The sequence below is a fragment of the Mauremys mutica genome, chromosome 15 (genome assembly GCF_020497125.1).
Source record: "Mauremys mutica isolate MM-2020 ecotype Southern chromosome 15, ASM2049712v1, whole genome shotgun sequence".
NCBI classification, from domain to species: domain Eukaryota; kingdom Metazoa; phylum Chordata; order Testudines; family Geoemydidae; genus Mauremys; species Mauremys mutica.
The window spans coordinates 20,934,261-20,950,574 of NC_059086.1; the positions used below are offsets into that span (position 1 = coordinate 20,934,261).

The following is a 16,314-nucleotide window of genomic DNA, read 5'->3' on the forward strand; positions in this document are numbered from 1 at the left end:
CAGGATACCGGCAACCATAGCAACCTGTGTTGTCATACAAGCAAACATCCCACGCTAAACAGCAGCTGCCTGGCCCGCCGTGGATGGGAGACTGCCAAGGAATGGGCAGACGGCTGCAAGGAGCAGGCAGGGGCTCTCTCCCCTCGCAGTCGGTGCCCCAGGGCAGCACTAGGGGGCCTGTCCTGCAGAAAGTGGGGTGCTCAGTAGGGGGCGCTCTCCCCTGACAGTCAGCACTGGCCCCCCATGCACACTAGGATGGGAGGAGGGATATTTGCTGTTGTAAGAGCACGTCTGGAGATCGAGAGACAGCTCCCAGTGGCCTTTCCCGGCAGTGACTCTCCTGACGACCCCCCTGGGCTGAGTAGATCCCCTTGCTGTGTGTTCCTGCTGGCTGGCTCTCTGCCAGGGGAGCTGCCCCTGGCCCATGGGGGCGGGAGATAGATGGAGCTACAGTATCTGCAATAGCAAGATTTATTCACACACATGCTCGGACATACATATACCCGGCGACGGCTGGTAGTCTGCGTAACTGTAGCAAGGTCCCATGGCCCCGGGTGGGACAGCGTGAGCCTGGGGTGCTTGGACAGGAGCTGCCAGACCGCAGGGGCAACTGAAAGCTCCAGAGTCCCCATTCTCCTGGCTACAGCAATGCGATCCTCAGCCAGGCCCAGGAATTTGCTCATGGCAAACCAGGGCCAAATGACTCCATCACACAGCCAAGCAGGTGCTGGGGAGAGCCCACTCTGGGACAGGAGAGACACTCCTCTGCAGCCCTGCTCTAATGCTGGGGTTCCACCCCCCACCCCTGGGGCAACGCCTGCACCGCCACCCCAGGGGCAGGACTTCCCCAGTCTCCAAGCTCAAGTTCCCTTTTGCTCTGTTCCATGTCAGGGTTGCCCACCCTATATCCCCTTCCCCAGAGCAGTCACCAGAGAGTCTGTGATTCCCGCCCCCCCGCAACAGTCACAATCAGGTCCAGCCAGTCTTATCCAGCTGAAGCTCCGGCAAGGGACTCATCCAAAACAGGCTGTTTCCAGTCAAGGAAGAGGTGGCACTGCCATCCTGGGAGCGAAGGCCGGGGCTGCCGCACCCCAAATCCCACGTCCATGGAGCAGAGGGGCTCCTGGGCATGAGGGTGGATGCGGCCCACCAGCCCTTGGCCAGAATTGCTCCCTACAAGCCACTGCCCCGACCCCGCAGAAGGAGAGCAGGGGGTGCTAGAGCTCCTTGCTGAATTCCTGCAGGATGGTATAGCCCAGCCAGCTGTGCCCGCCGGTGGGGCGGTAGCCGCTGCTCTCAAAGAGTCCGATGGCAGCCTTGGTGACCACAGCAGCGTAGAGCACCACGCGCTCGTAGCCCTGGGCCCGGGCCTGGGCCTCCAGGAAGGCCAGCAGGCGGCGCCCCACGCCGGAGCGCCGGTACCAGCGGCTGACAGCCAAGCGCCTCAGCTCAGCTGTACGGGTCACCCCCTGCGGGCAGGGCTGCAGCGCCACGCAGCCGCACACGTCGTCGCCGTCATACACCGCCACCCAGAGCCCACGCTGCCCCGAGCGGTAGTACGCGCCCAGGCAGCCGAGGTCTGGCGAGCGCCGCAGCAGCAGCTTGAGGGCCAGGATGGTGAGGAGCACGGGCCCCAGCAGCGCCGCTACAAAGGAGTTGAGCAGGAAGCGGAGGCCGCTGCTCACCACGGCCAGGAGCAGCAGCGCCAGGGGCCGTGTCAGGACATACAGGATCAGCCGGTTCTCCGTGTCCTTGAACCCATCCTGGGGGGAAAGGGCATGTCAACAGGGCCTGGCACAAGGACAGCACAGCCAGGACAAGCGGGGAGATGGGGGAGAGAGTGCAGCGTAGGGTCAGGCTGTGATGTCGGGCTCGCCACGGGCAGCAGCTTTCCCTGAGGGACGGGACCCCACCTAAAAGGGCACCGCAGCCACAGGGGGTGGTATTGAGGGCAGCGCAGGGTGGGATACAGGGCCTCAATCCCATGCATTTCTCACAGGTACTGCACACAGAGCACAAAGGCTAGGGGTAGAGGGAAAGGAGCAGCTGGCAGAACTCCTGGGTTCTAGCTCTGTACCTTGGAGACCAGCAGGGTCTAGTGTTCACAGCAGGAAATGGCAGGTCTTGCGCTGACCCTGTGTGACTTCAAGGGTCGGTTGCCTCAGCTCTCTGCGCCTCAGTTTCCTCCATGAATAATGGTATTCACACTGACCTGCTACATCAAACTAGGGGCAGGGGGACATGCAAGATCATTAACTAGCTTTGAGATCCTCACAGGGCAGGTGCTAAAGGCAGGCAGAGGGTTAGAGCTTGGACGGACAGACAGACAGCTCCAAGGCCGGACAGACAGGCACTGACTGGCCCCTCCCCAGACCTTTAGCAGCTCCAGAACCATCTGCTCCTCATCTTCCTGCATCTCACGGATGACGAGCTGGCTAGGGTCCAGCATGGGCATCACGTCTGGCGGGAGTGAGAGCACCTGTAAGGCAGGAGACAAGGCTGAGTGCTGGGGCCTTCTCTTTCCCCTCGCAGGCCTGGTGAGTGAATGGCTCACTCGCCCAGCATTGAGAGCAGGCCCTGCTGAGCCCGCTCTGCCCCCAGGCCGGTGCCACCCATCACTGCACTAGAGTCATTCAGCGACAGCAGCACAGAGAAGAGCTGGGCAGGCCCAGGAGGCTGAATCCACAGGGTGTTCCCAGGCAGGAGCAGAGAGAGCGCCCCCTAGAGGGGAAAGGCCCCATGTCCCATTCCCTGCCCTGGGGCCAGGTGGGAGCCAGCGCCCCCTAGAGGGGAAAGGCCCCATGTCCCATTCCCCCCCACCCCGAGCCAGCCATTCCCCACCCTGGGGCTGGGTGGAAGCCAGCGCCCCCTAGAGGGGGAAGGGCCCATGTCCCATTCCCCACCCCGAGCCAGCCATTCCCCACCCTGGGGCTGGGTGGGAGCTGGCGCCCCCTAGAGGGGGAAGGCCCCATGTTCCATTCCCCCCCACCCCGAGCCAGCCATTCCCCGCCCTGGGGCCAGGTGGGAGCCAGCGCCCCCTAGAGGGGAAAGGCCCCATGTCCCATTCCCCCCCACCCCGAGCCAGCCATTCCCCACCCTGGGGCTGGGTGGGAGCTGGCGCCCCCTAGAGGGGGAAGGCCCCATGTTCCATTCCCCCCCACCCCGAGCCAGCCATTCCCCGCCCTGGGGCCAGGTGGGAGCCAGCGCCCCCTGGAGGGGGAAGGGCCCATGTCCCATTCCCCACCCCTGAGCCAGCCATTCCCCGCCCTGGGGCTGGGTGGGAGCCAGCACCCCCTAGAGGGAGAAGGGCCCCATGGCCCAGGTGGCAGAGGGGTCAGAGAGACAAGGTGAGGCAGAAGCAGCTCTCACCACTGATGTGACCTTTGCTCCCCTGCTGCTGCCCTGCCAGAGCAGCCCCCTCACAGTGAGAGCTCCCCCCGCCCCAGGATCTGCCCCTCCCCTCTTTAAAGGGAATGGGACTGCCTATCCCTGCCACCACTGCCCCTCCCCCATTAAAGGAATGGGACTGCCCACCACTGCCCCTCCCCCATTAACGGAATGGGACTGCCCGTCCCTCCAGCCCCAAGAACAGAATGGTACAGTCCTCCTCCCAGCGACTGCAGCCCCTGCAGCACGGGCGATGGAGCGCCCCGGCAGCCCACAATGAACAATGGAACCTCCCCCAACCCACGCCACCCCCAACCCCCACGCCGCTGTGAGCAATGGACCCGCTCCACGCTCTCAGAGCCTCTCACCCCAGCCCCGTGCGCAGCCAGCGGCAGCCTCGCTCCTCCTGCACGGTACGCATGCGCCGCAGCTCCACGCCTCTGAGTCTTTCCCCACCCGCCCTGGCACTACCTAGCAACCGTTGCTAAGGCAGCAAGTGCGGCCTAGCGGGCCGCATAGGTCCTGCCTGGCAGTGAGGGGGCGCGAGGAGGCCGAGTCCTGCAGGAGGACAGTGGGGTGTGTGCAGGGATGGGGGCTCCTCCTGGGGCATTCACCAAACGGGCGCCAATCCCGGGGGGGCGGGGCATGGCCCCTGACCCACAGCACTGCTATGAGGGCTCTTGCAATGGCCTCCCCAGAGCCAGGCTCCTGCCACGCTCGCCTGCGTGTTGGGACAGGATGCCGGGACTGCCCCTTCCGCTTGCCCGATCTGCTGCCTGCAGCCATGACCAGGCCATCAGCCCCACCGCTCGCCTGGGCTGGGAAGGCCCTGCCCAGCCGGCTCCAGAGGCCTCCCTGCAAACTGCCGCCAGCCAGCCTGGGTCTCTGCGGATGGATGTGCCCTGGGGCAGGCTGAGCCAGACCCAGTGCCCCAGCTGGCAGGGGAGCAAACTGAGCTGTATTCAGTGCCCCAGCCAGCAGGCCGAGCCAGACCCCTTGATCCATGAGTGACGGTGTGGGCCAAGTCAGACCCATTGACCAATGAGAGGACAAGCCAAGCCAGACCCCTTGACCCATGAGTGAGGGAGCAGGCTGACACAGACCCAGTGATCTGGCCAAGCCGAACCTGGTGGCTATTGAGAGAGGGGGTAAGCCAAGCTGGACCCAGTGGGACCTGGTGATCCATGAGTGAGAGGGCGAGCCACGCTGGATCCAGTGACCCGGTGTAAGGCTGACCCAGATCTAAAAATCAATGAGTGAGGCAAGCCGGACCCAGTGCGTGAGCTGAGCCAGATCCAGTGACCGAGTGAGGGGACAAGCTAAGCCAAACCCAATGACCAATGAGCGAGCTGAGCTGCACCAAGTGAGCCAAGCCAGATCTGGTGACCAGTGAGCAAGGGGACAAGCCGAGCTGGACCCAGTGACCCAACAGGCAGGCCCCACCTTACACACATTCAGGAGTCAAATGTACAGTGCAAGATATGGGGGGGGGCAAAGGGGCCCTTGCTGAGCCCCACCCCACTCTCTGCAGTACAGGCCCCCAAGCACCATCCTAGGGCATTGATTGACTGACCAGCACTGATTGCTGCAGCAAAGGCTCGCAGCCCCCAGCACAAGAATTATCTGATGAACACTCCTCAGGGCCGGCAGGTCCCTGGGCCCCTCTCCCCGAGCTGCTCCAGCACAGGGACCCATCTCTGCATCTGAACACATACTGATCTGTCTCGTGCACCCACAGCTGCCAGGCTGAGCCTGCAGGCACCCACCAACCACAGCCAGACTCGGAACAGGGGCTGCAGCTGTGGTGGCAGCAGGAGGGTACCATCTACCAGCTGGGCCCAGCTCTCATGCAGCCCTGTGTGGTACTTGCTGGCTCAGCCCTCGTGAGATGGGAGTGGAGGTGAGGCTGCGTCCCCACCATGCACTGAACAAACCAAACAGAGGCGTTTTTGAAGCAGTCATTTATTTGCCTTCTAGACTGAAGGAGCCACACCCCCTGGGGTAGCGCCAGGCACCTTCATACACAGTGGGCTCTGGAAGAGACTGGAGGTGCTCTGCCTATACAGGAGACCAGGGCTTCAGGAAGCAGATATTACCTGGTTGCCAGGACAGGGATACAGGAGGTGGCAGTTGCTCTCATGCCAGTCTTCTGCCTGCCAGAGCCATGGGAACCTCGGAGTGGCAAGTGCCAGCTGCTCCGCTCACCTGGTGATTGCAGAGCTCCCGACTTTTATTCATGCACTCAGCCTCCCAGCCCTGAGTGCTGGCGCCGACCCACAGCAGTGAAAATGCCACTGCCAGGGAGGGACTTGCTCAGGGTCACTCAGCCAAGAGAACCCAGCAGTCCTAGCTCCCAAACCATTCCCCCTCCTGCCCTCCCTACATACACTTAAACCACTAGGTCCCACTCCCCTCCCAGAGCCAGGGACGGAACCCAGGAATCCTGGCTCCCAGGCCTGTGCTTCAACTAGTAGACAGGAGTAGGTCACTGTCCTTAGGCTTGACATGGAGGAGTGTCAGGAAATGGCAATGGATGAGGGCCCTGCTCAGCTCACCCCGCTGATCCCCCCAAGGGGTGGGCAAAGGGCTCCTTTTGTGCCAGGCCCAGCCCTTCCTAGATCACAGCGCTGCTGGGCAATCCTGTCCCAGCACAGCTGATGCCAGTGTGGCTCTGACTGCGGCACAGACACCAGCCTTGCCCCCCAAGAGGCTGCAGCCAGGATAGCGAGGGCAAAGCAGAGTTAGGCTACCTGCACGAGTCCCACAGCTTGCTGCCCATGCTGGTCGTTATGTGGGGGCATCCCCTGTCTCCGGGCTGCATGGGCAGGACAACGGGGGTGGGGGATGCCCACTGGGAGCAAGAGCTCTGGCAGATCCTGCAATGTCAACTCAAGCTGCACACCCCCCGGCTGGCATCTGTGGCCAGGTGCTCAGAAGGTGTGAACCAGCTGCACGCTGGGCACCGTTTGCACAATCTGGATGGAGGGCAGTTCCTGTGGGGGTGGCACTGGACTTGGCAGCAGCTGTACCATCTGGGTGCTGGTGGTAGAGGGCTGCCCACCAGGTGGCCCCCCCCGCACCACGCCACTGCCAGCCCCCACATTCTCCAGCACTTGCAGGGTTTGCTCACCGGGCGCACTGCGAATGATGAAGAGCTTCTGCCCTGAGGATGGTGCCAGGCCCCCCACCCCACTGTCTGGGGGCAGTTCCTGCAGGTTCTCCACCTCCTGCACACAGAGTCGGGTCTGCTCACCGTCAGCGCCACGCAGCACCAGCACGCTCTGCACCCCCTCCTCTGTCTGAAGTGTCTCCAGATGCACACCTACCTCGCCACCCGACCCCAGCAGCTCCTCCCCTGGCCCGCTCTGCACCACCAGCAGGTCCTGGCTCTCCTGCAGGCCTGGCACCTCTGGCCCAGAACCCACGGTGCCCGGAAGTGCTGAGGAGCAAGGCAGGGGCTGCTCCTCACCCCCTGCTGGGAGAGGCTGCGCCAGGGTTTGCAGCTGCATACTGCCCAGTTCTGGGGGCTGAGGCAGAGCCTGCATGCTGGATGCCTCAGCAGGGGGTGGTTGCAGGGTCTGCAGCTGGATGCTGGCCACCTCCTGAGGCTGAGCCTGGATCCGGACACCAGACACCTCTGCAGGGGGCTGCTCAGCCACATTCTGCAGCACGATGATGTTCTGCCCAGCCGGGAGGACCGGTGCCCGCTGTGTGCCTGGCAGCGCCTGGATCTGCACACTGGGCAACGCCGGCCCACCTCCTGGCACCAGGATAATGTTCTGGGGGTTGCCAGGCGCTGCCGGCTTCCTAGCCTTGCTCTGCTGGCGCGGGGCAGGGTTGCTTGGGGCCACAGGGCTGCTGGGCACCAGTGTGAAATTGGGGGTGTTCTGGAGGATGGGCACTTTCTGCTGCGTAGGCACCAGCTGCGGGCTGGGCAGAAGCAGCAGCTTCTGGGGGCTCTGCTGGACGCTGGGGATGAGCTGCAGCCCCTGAGCCGTGTGCACCAGCAGGAAGGTTTGCGAGTTGGGGGCACTGGGGGCTGTGCCCACCTCCAGGTTGAGGGTAGCCTGCAGATTGGGCACAATGTGCACCTCCTGGGTGGCAGGTGGGGCAGGAAGGCCTGGGGCCGGGCCCTCCCCCTTAGCCTCAGTGGCATGGGTGCGCAGGTGGCGTTGCAGGTAGGAGGCCATGACAAAGCCCTTGGCACAGATGGAGCACTTGAAGGGGCGTTCGCTGGAGTGCGTGCGCTGGTGGAGCTGCAAGTTGGAGGAGTGGGTGAAGCTCTTGCCACACTCCTGGCAGCTGTAAGGGCGCTCGCCCGTATGGGTACGCTGGTGCTGCCGCAGGTTGGAGGTCTGGGTGAAGGCCTTGCCGCACACCAGGCAGGCGAAGGGGCGCTCACCCGTGTGCAGCTGGCGGTGCCGCCGCAGGCACGAGGTGTTCTTGAAGGCCTTGCCGCAGTCGGCACAGCCATAGGGGCGCTCGCCTGTGTGCAGGCGCAGGTGGTACTGGTAATGCGACGACCACTTGAAGGTGAGGCCGCACTCAGCACACTTGAAGGCGCGCAGGCCGGTGTGCACACGCTGGTGGATGGACAGCAGTGAGGAGCGCTTGAAGGCCTTGCCGCACTCCGAGCACTTATAGGGGCGCTCGCCGGTGTGGTCACGCAGGTGGTAGCGCAGCCCCGATGAGCCTTTGAAGGCCTTGCCGCACTCCGTGCACTTGTAGGGGCGCTCAGCCACCTCGGGAGGCACGGGGGGCGGGACCGGCTCGGCTGCGGTCTGGGGACAGGTGACCTCGGCCTCAGCCTGGATGAGCTGCTGCTCGGCCGGGTGGCTGCGCTGGTGCCCCAGCAGACTGGAGAGCTGCACAAATGTCTTCTCGCAGATGGAACACTTGTAGGGGCGCTCACCCACATGGCTGTGCTGGTGGCGTGCCAGGCCTGAGCCATTCTTGAAGGCCTTGCCACAGGTAGGGCAGGAGTAGAGTGGCGGGACGGGCGGCTCAGCGGGTGCAGCGGGGGTCAGGTGGCTCTGCTGGTGACCCAGCAGCAGCTCCTCGCTGGGGAAGGTCAGCTCGCATTCCCCACACTTCCACAGCATCTCCACCGTCTCTACTGGCTCGGCCGGAGCCAGGAAGAGCTCGGCCGGTGTGCAGGCCAGCTCCGCCTCGCCATAGGATGTCAGCGGCTTGGCCGCATGTGTCTGCAGGTGTTTCTGCAGGTAGGCGTCCGAGATGAAGGCCTTGCCGCAGGCCTGGCACTTGTGGGCCCGGCCCCCGGTGTGGGTGCGCTGGTGCAACAGCAGATTGGAGGAGTGGGTGAAGGTCTTGGGGCACTCGGTACACTGGTAGGGTCGCTCGCCTGTGTGGATGCGCTGGTGCTGCCGCAGGTTGGTGGACTGGGTGAAGGCCTTCCCGCAGGCGGTGCAGACATAGGGGCGCTCACCCGTGTGGATGTTGCGGTGGCGTCGCAGGCTGGACGAGTTCTTGAAGGCCTTCTCACACAACGTGCATTTGTAGGGACGCTCGCCTGTGTGCTGGCGCACATGGTACTGGTAGTGTGATGACCACTTGAAGGCCATGCCACACAGAGCACACTTGAAGGCGCGCAGGCCGGTATGCACGCTCTGGTGGATCTGCAGCAGCGACGAGCGTTTGAAGGCCTTGCCGCAGTCAGCACACTTGTAGGGGCGTTCGCCTGTGTGGCTGCGCTGGTGGTAGAGCAGCGCTGATGAACCCTTGAAGGCCTTGGGGCACTCGGAGCACTTGTAGGGGCGCTCACCCGTGTGCGTGCGCTGGTGGTGAATCAGCCGCGATGACCACTTGAACACCTTGCCACACTCCAGACACTCATACTGGTGGTCGCTGGTGCCTGGCTGCGGCATTGGTGCTGGCTGCATCTCCGTCATCTCCAGCTGCTGGGCTCCCACCATCTCAAGCCTGCAGTGAAAGAGGGGGCAGGTCAGCAGAACAACAACAACCGGGCCAGAGCCCACATCTATCCAGAGTCCACAGCCGGCCAGGCCAGGCCAGAATCTGCAGCTACCCAGAGTCTGTAGCCCACCAGAGACTGTTGCCACCCAGAGCCAGCCAACGATGGCAGGGTAACTCCAGATCAGTCTTGGGGAACTGAGATCAGAATCCTGATCCCCCAGCAGTCAGGGGGTGACTCCAGCTTTATTCTGGAATACAAAGGGGGGGCGGGATTTGTCTTCTAATTATGAACTTCATGGCTTACAATAACCCCTTGGTTGCTGGGACTCTCTGCAGCATTCTTTCAAAGCAGGGTTAGTAAAGGAATCAGTCCTTCAGCCACTGCTCTGGCTCCCACCTGCTTACCACGCAACTGAATACAGCCTGCTGTTACCTGAGTGGATGCTGACCCCACTTTGGAAGTACCAGCCAAGATGCGTCCTGCTGCTGCGTTGGTGACAGCCTAGCTCCCTGGGAGCACAGCCTTGAAATGCGGCTGCCTCTGGTCTGGGATGTGGTGGCTGTTAAATCTAGCAGTGATTTCTGAGATCCAAACAGGATTTTGGCTGGAAACTTGCTAGATGTCACAAAGCTGAACCACATCCCCACTCATCCCTGTCACTGGGCCTGGCATGTCCTGCCCTGACTCATGCTCCGCTGCTCTGAACATAAGAACATAAGAGAGGCCGTACCGGGTCAGACCAAAGGTCCATCTAGCCCTGTATCTGTCTACCGACAGTGGCCAATGCCAGGTGCCCCAGAGGGAGTGAATCTAACAGGCAATGATCAAGTGATCTCTCTCCTGCCATCCATCTCCATCCTCTGACGAACAGAGGCTAGGGACACCATTCTTACCCATTCTGGCTAATAGCCATTTATGGACTTAGCCACCATGAATTTATCCAGTCCCCTTTTAAACATTGTTATAGTCCTAGCCTTCACAACCTCCTCAGGTAAGGAGTTCCACAAGTTGACTGTGCGCTGCGTGAAGAACTTCCTTTTATTTGTTTTAAACCTGCTGCCTATTAATTTCATTTGGTGACCCCTAGTTCTTGTATTATGGGAATAAGTAAATAACTTTTCCTTATCCAATTTCTCAACATCACTCATGATTTTATATACCTCTATCATGTCCCCCCTTAGTCTTCTCTTTTCCAAGCTGAAGAGTCCTAGCCTCTTTAATCTTTCCTCGTATGGGACCCTCTCTAAACCCCTAATCATTTTTGTTGCCCTTTTCTGAACCTTTTCTAGTGCTAGAATATCTTTTTTGAGGTGAGGAGACCACATCTGTACACAGTATTCGAGATGTGGGCGTACCATGGATTTATATAAGGGCAATAATATATTCTCAGTCTTATTCTCTATCCCCTTTTTAATGATTCCTAACATCCTCCCCGCCCCCTCCCCAAGTATAGCTCTCTCAGCATTACACAGCCCCTTCCTCTCATCAGTACAGCCCCCGTGCCACACAGCCCCCCAGGTACACCCATGAGTACAGCCCCCCCCCTCCGTGTTACACAGAACCCCTGGGTACTGCCTGCTCCCCACATGAGTACAGCCCCCCGTGTTACACAGCCCCCCCATCAATACAGCCCCTCCCCCCCATGCAACACAGCCCCCCAGGTACAGTTCTCCCCCCCATGAGTACAGCCTCCCCCCTCCATGTTACACAGCCCCTTGGATACTGCCTGCTCCCCACATGAGTACAGCCCCCTTGGGTACAGCCCCCCAGCATTACACAGCCCCCTCCCCCATGAGTACAGCCCCTGTGCCACACAGCCCCCCAGGAACAGTTCTCCCACCCATGAGTACAGCCCCCCCTTCGTGTTACACAGCCCCCCCCATGAATACAGCCCCCCAGGAACAGCCTCCTCCGCCCCATTGTACAGCCCCCTCCCTGGGTTGCACAGCCCCCTTGGGCACAGCCCCCCCAGCATTACAGAGCCCCTCTGGGAAGAGCCCCCACAACATTTCTCTGGCAGACACCCTCCCCCCACTGCCTGGAGGGCAGTAAATAAGAGGAAGGCTGCCCCCTGGGGGTAGGGCCTACAGCACCTCCCCTTTAACGGCAGCACCGCCTGCCCCTTTAACCACCATGCCGCCCTTGGGCCCCAACCAGCTTCGGGCCGCACTGCATCTTTCAGAGCCATTCGCCCCGCCCCTTGACACAAGCCAGCAGACATAAAATCGGCGTCGCGTGCCTGCCCCTTTAAGAGCGGCCCCGCCCCTTTGAACACAGCGCCCGCCGCCGCCCCTCCCTCTAGGCCCCTGCAATCTCACCTGCGGAGGGGAGGGGAGGGGCTGTTCGCCCGCCTCGCTGCCTCGTGCCCGGGCCCCTTCCCAGCGGGGGGGAGGGCAGCAGCCTCGCGGGGGGAGCGAGGGGGCGGGGCCGCTCCTGCCTCCCAACGGCCGCCGGCGCGAGACACCCAACCTTTACCGCGCGCACACTAACCACCGGGCCGCGCGCGGGCCCTGCCCCCTCCGCCCGCGCCCATTGGCCGGCTGCCTCCGCGCGGGGCAGCCTGGTAGACGGAGTCCGTTAGACGGCCCGAACGAGGCGGGCGGCCATGTTGGGTGAGGGCATCTGGGGGCGGGGCTAATCCGAGCAAGGGATGGCGAGAGAAGCCCCGTCTCGGGGTAGAGTGACGTCATCGCCCGATGGGGACGTCACCACGCGGTGAGGTAAGGCCTCCCACACCCACCGAGGGATGACGTCAGGGTATAGGTTGCCAGGGTGACTGCCAGTGAGGGGCTGATCCAGGCGGAGCATCATCGGACTCGCCCGCCAGTGACCCCACGTGGTGACCCCTGACCCTGCAGTGACCCCGCCGGCTTGGCCCTGAGGCGCTTCAGCTCCTGCCCCCTCTTGGGCCAGGCCGGTGGGTCCCGCCAGCCGCTGTCCCCCCGGCGTGGGAGGCTCAGCAGTGTCGCCCCTCGGGCAGCCTGGGCCCGGCCCCACTGGAGCCTGCTGCCCCCAGGCGGGTGGGAGACTCCCCGAGGCGGAGCAGCAATGGCGGCGCCGCCAAGGGCCCTGCAGTGGGGACGGGGTGTCTGGGCCCGACGTTGGGTCACGTCGCTACTGCCTGGGCTCCAGGTGCAGTTTGCCCGGCCCCCGAGGGCGGCAGGGCCCGGATAGACTGCGGCTCGTACACCAGCCTGTGCTTCACCGGCAGAGAACCCAGGTGTCCTGGCTCCCAGCCCCTCCCCACGGTTCCTGCCCCTTAGATGACATGCCACCGCCCACATCAGGCGCTGGGCAGTTGGGGTACTGCCCCTGCAGGGTGTGACCGTATTGAACCAGTTGTGATCCACATGATCATAGACTCCCAGGATTGAACTGCTCCCTCCCCTCCCTCAGGCCTTGCATTGCCCCCTTGCTGCTCCAGCTCCTTGTCCACACATGCGTCAGCTCACTGAGGCCTGTCCCCCCAGCTCCTCCATGCCTAGGGGCTCCCCACTGTCTGCCTTGGGACCTTCATCACACACGTGGCACCAGGGATCCTAGTTCGGTTGGACTGGCACCTCAGCCAAATCCTCCGTGATCCCCACTGGCAATGGTGGGGGTTCTCCTGAGGAACCACAGCCTGTCAACCTCCCCAACACTCCAGTGCCCAGGGGACAGATCTTGCACCCCCTGTCCCTTGCTGACAGAGCCCCAGTACCAGCTGGGCCAGGGATAGGGCACACAGCAAGCAGTTCCCCCTCCAACCTGCAGGGGGCAATGGGATGCAGCAATGTACGCATACCAAGTCCCCCCCGCCCCCTCCCACACACACTGAGCCACAGACACACACACACACACACTCCCCAACCCCTCCACAGCCAGACATGTGCACACACAGTTCTACACACACAGAGCTATGCACACTTACAGCCCCCTAGTCGGCTACACACAACTCTACACACACAGCTCAGCTATGCACATTCACACTCAGCTATGCACATGTACACACAGCTGTGTACACACACAGAGCTGTGCACACACACAGAGCTGTGCACTTGCGCGTTACTGTCACGTATACACTGGCAAGGTGTCCTGCAGTGGCTCAGGTGCATGAGTACCAGTCTCAGGGCAGACTGTTAAGAAGCAGGGCACATGCCCCCAATTGGCTGTGATTTCTATACTTACATTTCACAAGCCAAGTATCCAGTGTGAACTCCTCAAGCACTATATAGCCTGACCGTGGAGTCACAGACGGTCCCCTTGGGTTCTTCAAGCTGTCTTGCCGCCCAGATGTCTTACCTCTGTGATAGATGAGCCCAAAGATCACAGCAATATTCAGGTTACTCCCAAAGGACCAGTCGCTTACCCCAGCATAGGCAGCAAGTTATATGGGCCCATGGTGCCCCCGCTCCACCAATATTCAGAAACATGGGCCTGGCTCTACCAATGTTTGGGCTTATATTTAATCAGAGGATGGACTGGGGCAACCACCCTGGGCCCTGTGCTTTGGGGGCTCCGTGCTTCAGGGGGACGCAGGGTCCTGGGTGGCCTGTGGGATTAGCGGGGGGCCTGGTGATGGCAACAGCGAGCAACCCGGCCCCAGCCCAACCCACCTCTTCCCGTCCCTGCTCCGCCCCACCCTGCCTCCACTCCACCCCTTTCCCCAAGCCCCTGCCCCGCCTCTTCCCACCCCTGTTCTGCCCCCTCCCCACCCCCATTCCACCCCTTCCCCCAAACCCCCACCCCCCCTTTCTGTCTTCCACCCCTGAGCAACACCAGGAGCCGGTGAGGTGGGGCAGAGCGGGCTGGGGCCGGGTCACTTGCTGCTGCCGGCGCCAGGCTTCCCGCTAACTCCCCAGGCCGTCCTGGACCCCACGTCCCTCTGAAGCACAGGGCCCCCCAAAGCACGGGGCCCAGGGCGTTTGCCCCGGTCCGTCCTATGGACGGGATGGCTCTGCTTACACCTGTTCTGGGCACCACCAAAAATTACACAAACCTGGTACCCATGTACCCCAGGTCAATTGCACCTTATATCTCACACCAGAAGCAATGCTTGTAGCCAGTCCTGTTATAAACAAAAGATGTATTTTATAGGAAAAGGAAATCAGAGTTATTTACAAGGTTAAAGCAGGTGCACAGATGAGTTTCAGTCTTAAGTTTCAAAAAGTAATAGAAGCTTCTATGACAAGCAAACTCTATGTGTCCTTCAGGGGTAACCCCAGGCCAAGCCCTGGGGATCTTTTACTTGTGCTCAGTGATCCTTGCCCTTCAAGCAATGTCTACACAGCAGTTAGGCACCTGGGGCTGGCCCATGCCAGCAGACTTGGACTGTGGGGCTGTTTCATTGCTGTGTGGACTTCCTGGCTCAGGCGGGAGCCCGAGCTCTGGGGTCTTCTCACCTCACAGAGTCCAAGAACCCAGACTCCAGTCCGAGCCCAGAAGTCTGCACAGCAGTGAAACAGCCCTGCAGCCTAAGCCCCTAGAGCCCAAGTCAGGTGGCCTGGGCCAGCCATGAGTGTCTAGTTGCTGTGTACACATACCCTCAGAGTCCAAGCAGCACACAGTTCCTCCTTGTTAGGGCTGCCTCCCTCCTGCTTTGAGCTGCGAATTCAGTTGATGGAATTCACTTGCCATCTCCTCTTTGCGAGGTGGGGGAGCAAACGACAAAGTCTTTTGTCCTCTCATATTGCACAATAGTTCCTCTGGTGTTGATGGGCCTTCTTGTTGGGCAGGGGATAACACCTCCTGTTGGGAACTAGTATTTCAAACTGGTTAATGCTTCTCTCCTGTCTGGAGATTTACAGTTACAGAGCAAACGCTTCCATATAATCTTATACCGTGGGATACAGCTGTTATAAAGGCGATTCATGCATGCGACAACTCACAAGCATTTCACAAAGTCTAAGCACTAAACACATTCTTATAACTCTGATACCTATTTTAACAACACTAACACACAGAGGAGCCAGACTGGTTCCAGCGATGGGTTTGTCGGCTTTCAGTCAAGACCTAGGGGCCTTGGCGTGAGCGGACGCCTGGTCTGCCAGCGTCACAAACACACGTAGAGCTATGCACACACACAGAGCCTGGCAGGCCAGCGGCCAGCCTGCTGATCCCTGGAATGGTGATGAGAGATCTCACCCACACAGCTAAATTTGTTGCATGTGAAGCAACACCCCTCCTCCACCCCCCGCCCCCCTGTTACACAACAGCCCTCTGGCTGCCGTCCAGCCACGGCAGGAGTGCACCAAGGGCATGGCTGGGCCCTACAACCAGTGGGCCCATGCTGGAGCTGGGGTGGAGTGGGGTGCAAGGCTCAGCCCCTTCAGGGAGCTGTAATGACACATCAAAAGGACCTCGGTTTTGCCTCATCTCATATCCCCATATGTCATTGCACTAAAATCAGCAGTGACTGTGAGGGGAGAGCATCCCCCACAAACCCCCTGCCCTGCTCCCTGGAGGGCTGGATTGCCCCTCCGCACTGTGACCCAACTAGGCCCTGCTGCACTAATGAACCGTGCAGCCCAGGCGGTAACGAGGATGCATCTGCCTCCTGCTGCACACAATTGCTCCAGGTGAGGCAGCACTGGGCTGGCCGCTCCCATGGGGCAGGCTGCAAGGGGGGCAGGGGCCAGGATGATGCGGCAGGGCCCCCACTACGGAGCTGCCCTGGACCAGCTGGAGCTCCGTCAGCTTCCCTGGGGAGCCAGTACTTGGGGCCATGGACCCAGGCAGCCTAGCGGGCTAGAGTAGGGCAGCTGGGGCGCAGATTGCAACCGCCAGTGGGATCTGCAGGGGCCTTATGGGGTTAGCAGCATGAACGTGCTGTAGGTCACTGTGGGTGACTCCATGTGGGAGGGACCCTGCCGCTCCCCGAGGAGGGGAGAGGGGTCACTGCTGTCCCTGCCGGCAACTGGAAACCACTCCGGAGACGTCCCCCGCCCAGGGTGGCTGGCATAGGCAGGCACAGCCAGGGACCAGAGGCCTAGAGACAAAGAAAAGGCGTCTGC

At 61.5% G+C, this 16,314-nt stretch overlaps 2 protein-coding genes across 6 annotated transcripts; both read right to left on the reverse strand.

Annotated features, from left to right (window-relative positions):
- Nucleotides 1-457: 457 nt before the first annotated feature.
- NAT14 (N-acetyltransferase 14 (putative)) lies at nucleotides 458-3,807 on the reverse strand. 3 transcript variants are annotated; one of them, XM_044988510.1, is made up of 3 exons: nucleotides 3,756-3,807; nucleotides 2,375-2,479; nucleotides 458-1,763 (listed from the first exon to the last, which is right to left on the reverse strand). In XM_044988510.1, exons 2-3 carry the CDS (start codon nucleotides 2,453-2,455, stop codon nucleotides 1,218-1,220), a joined length of 627 nt encoding a protein of 208 aa, XP_044844445.1. In that variant the 5' UTR covers nucleotides 2,456-2,479; nucleotides 3,756-3,807; the 3' UTR covers nucleotides 458-1,217. The 3 variants fall into 3 exon arrangements, 2 of the variants coding, with proteins under 2 accessions (XP_044844445.1, XP_044844446.1); XM_044988511.1 differs by lacking the exon at nucleotides 3,756-3,807 and adding an exon at nucleotides 3,370-3,449; XR_006573710.1 differs by having other exon boundaries at nucleotides 1,622-1,763; nucleotides 2,078-2,479; nucleotides 3,756-3,799.
- Nucleotides 3,808-5,568: 1,761 nt separating this feature from the next.
- On the reverse strand, nucleotides 5,569-11,907 carry ZNF628 (zinc finger protein 628). 3 transcript variants are annotated; one of them, XM_044988435.1, is made up of 2 exons: nucleotides 11,641-11,907; nucleotides 5,569-9,327 (listed from the first exon to the last, which is right to left on the reverse strand). In XM_044988435.1, the coding sequence occupies exon 2, from the start codon at nucleotides 9,318-9,320 to the stop codon at nucleotides 6,318-6,320; it is 3,003 nt and encodes a 1,000-aa protein (XP_044844370.1). In that variant the 5' UTR covers nucleotides 9,321-9,327; nucleotides 11,641-11,907; the 3' UTR covers nucleotides 5,569-6,317. The 3 variants fall into 3 exon arrangements, with proteins under 3 accessions (XP_044844370.1, XP_044844371.1, XP_044844369.1); XM_044988436.1 differs by lacking the exon at nucleotides 11,641-11,907 and adding an exon at nucleotides 11,416-11,487; XM_044988434.1 differs by lacking the exon at nucleotides 11,641-11,907 and adding an exon at nucleotides 9,755-10,126.
- Nucleotides 11,908-16,314: the final 4,407 nt, after the last annotated feature.

Bases quoted from the DNA above. Each gene is read 5' to 3' on its own strand.
- NAT14 (XM_044988510.1), bottom strand. From the start codon at position 2,455: ATGCCCATGCTGGACCCTAGCCAGCTCGTCATCCGTGAGATGCAGGAA. The intron at 1,764-2,374 runs GTCTGGGGAGGG...CTTTCCCCCCAG, and splicing joins TGGTTCTGGAGCTGCTAAAG to GATGGGTTCAAGGACACGGA.
- ZNF628 (XM_044988434.1), bottom strand. From the start codon at position 9,963: ATGTGGTTCAGCTTTGTGACATCTAGCAAGTTTCCAGCCAAAATCCTG. The intron at 9,328-9,754 runs GTAACAGCAGGC...CTTTCACTGCAG, and splicing joins TGGGGTCAGCATCCACTCAG to GCTTGAGATGGTGGGAGCCC.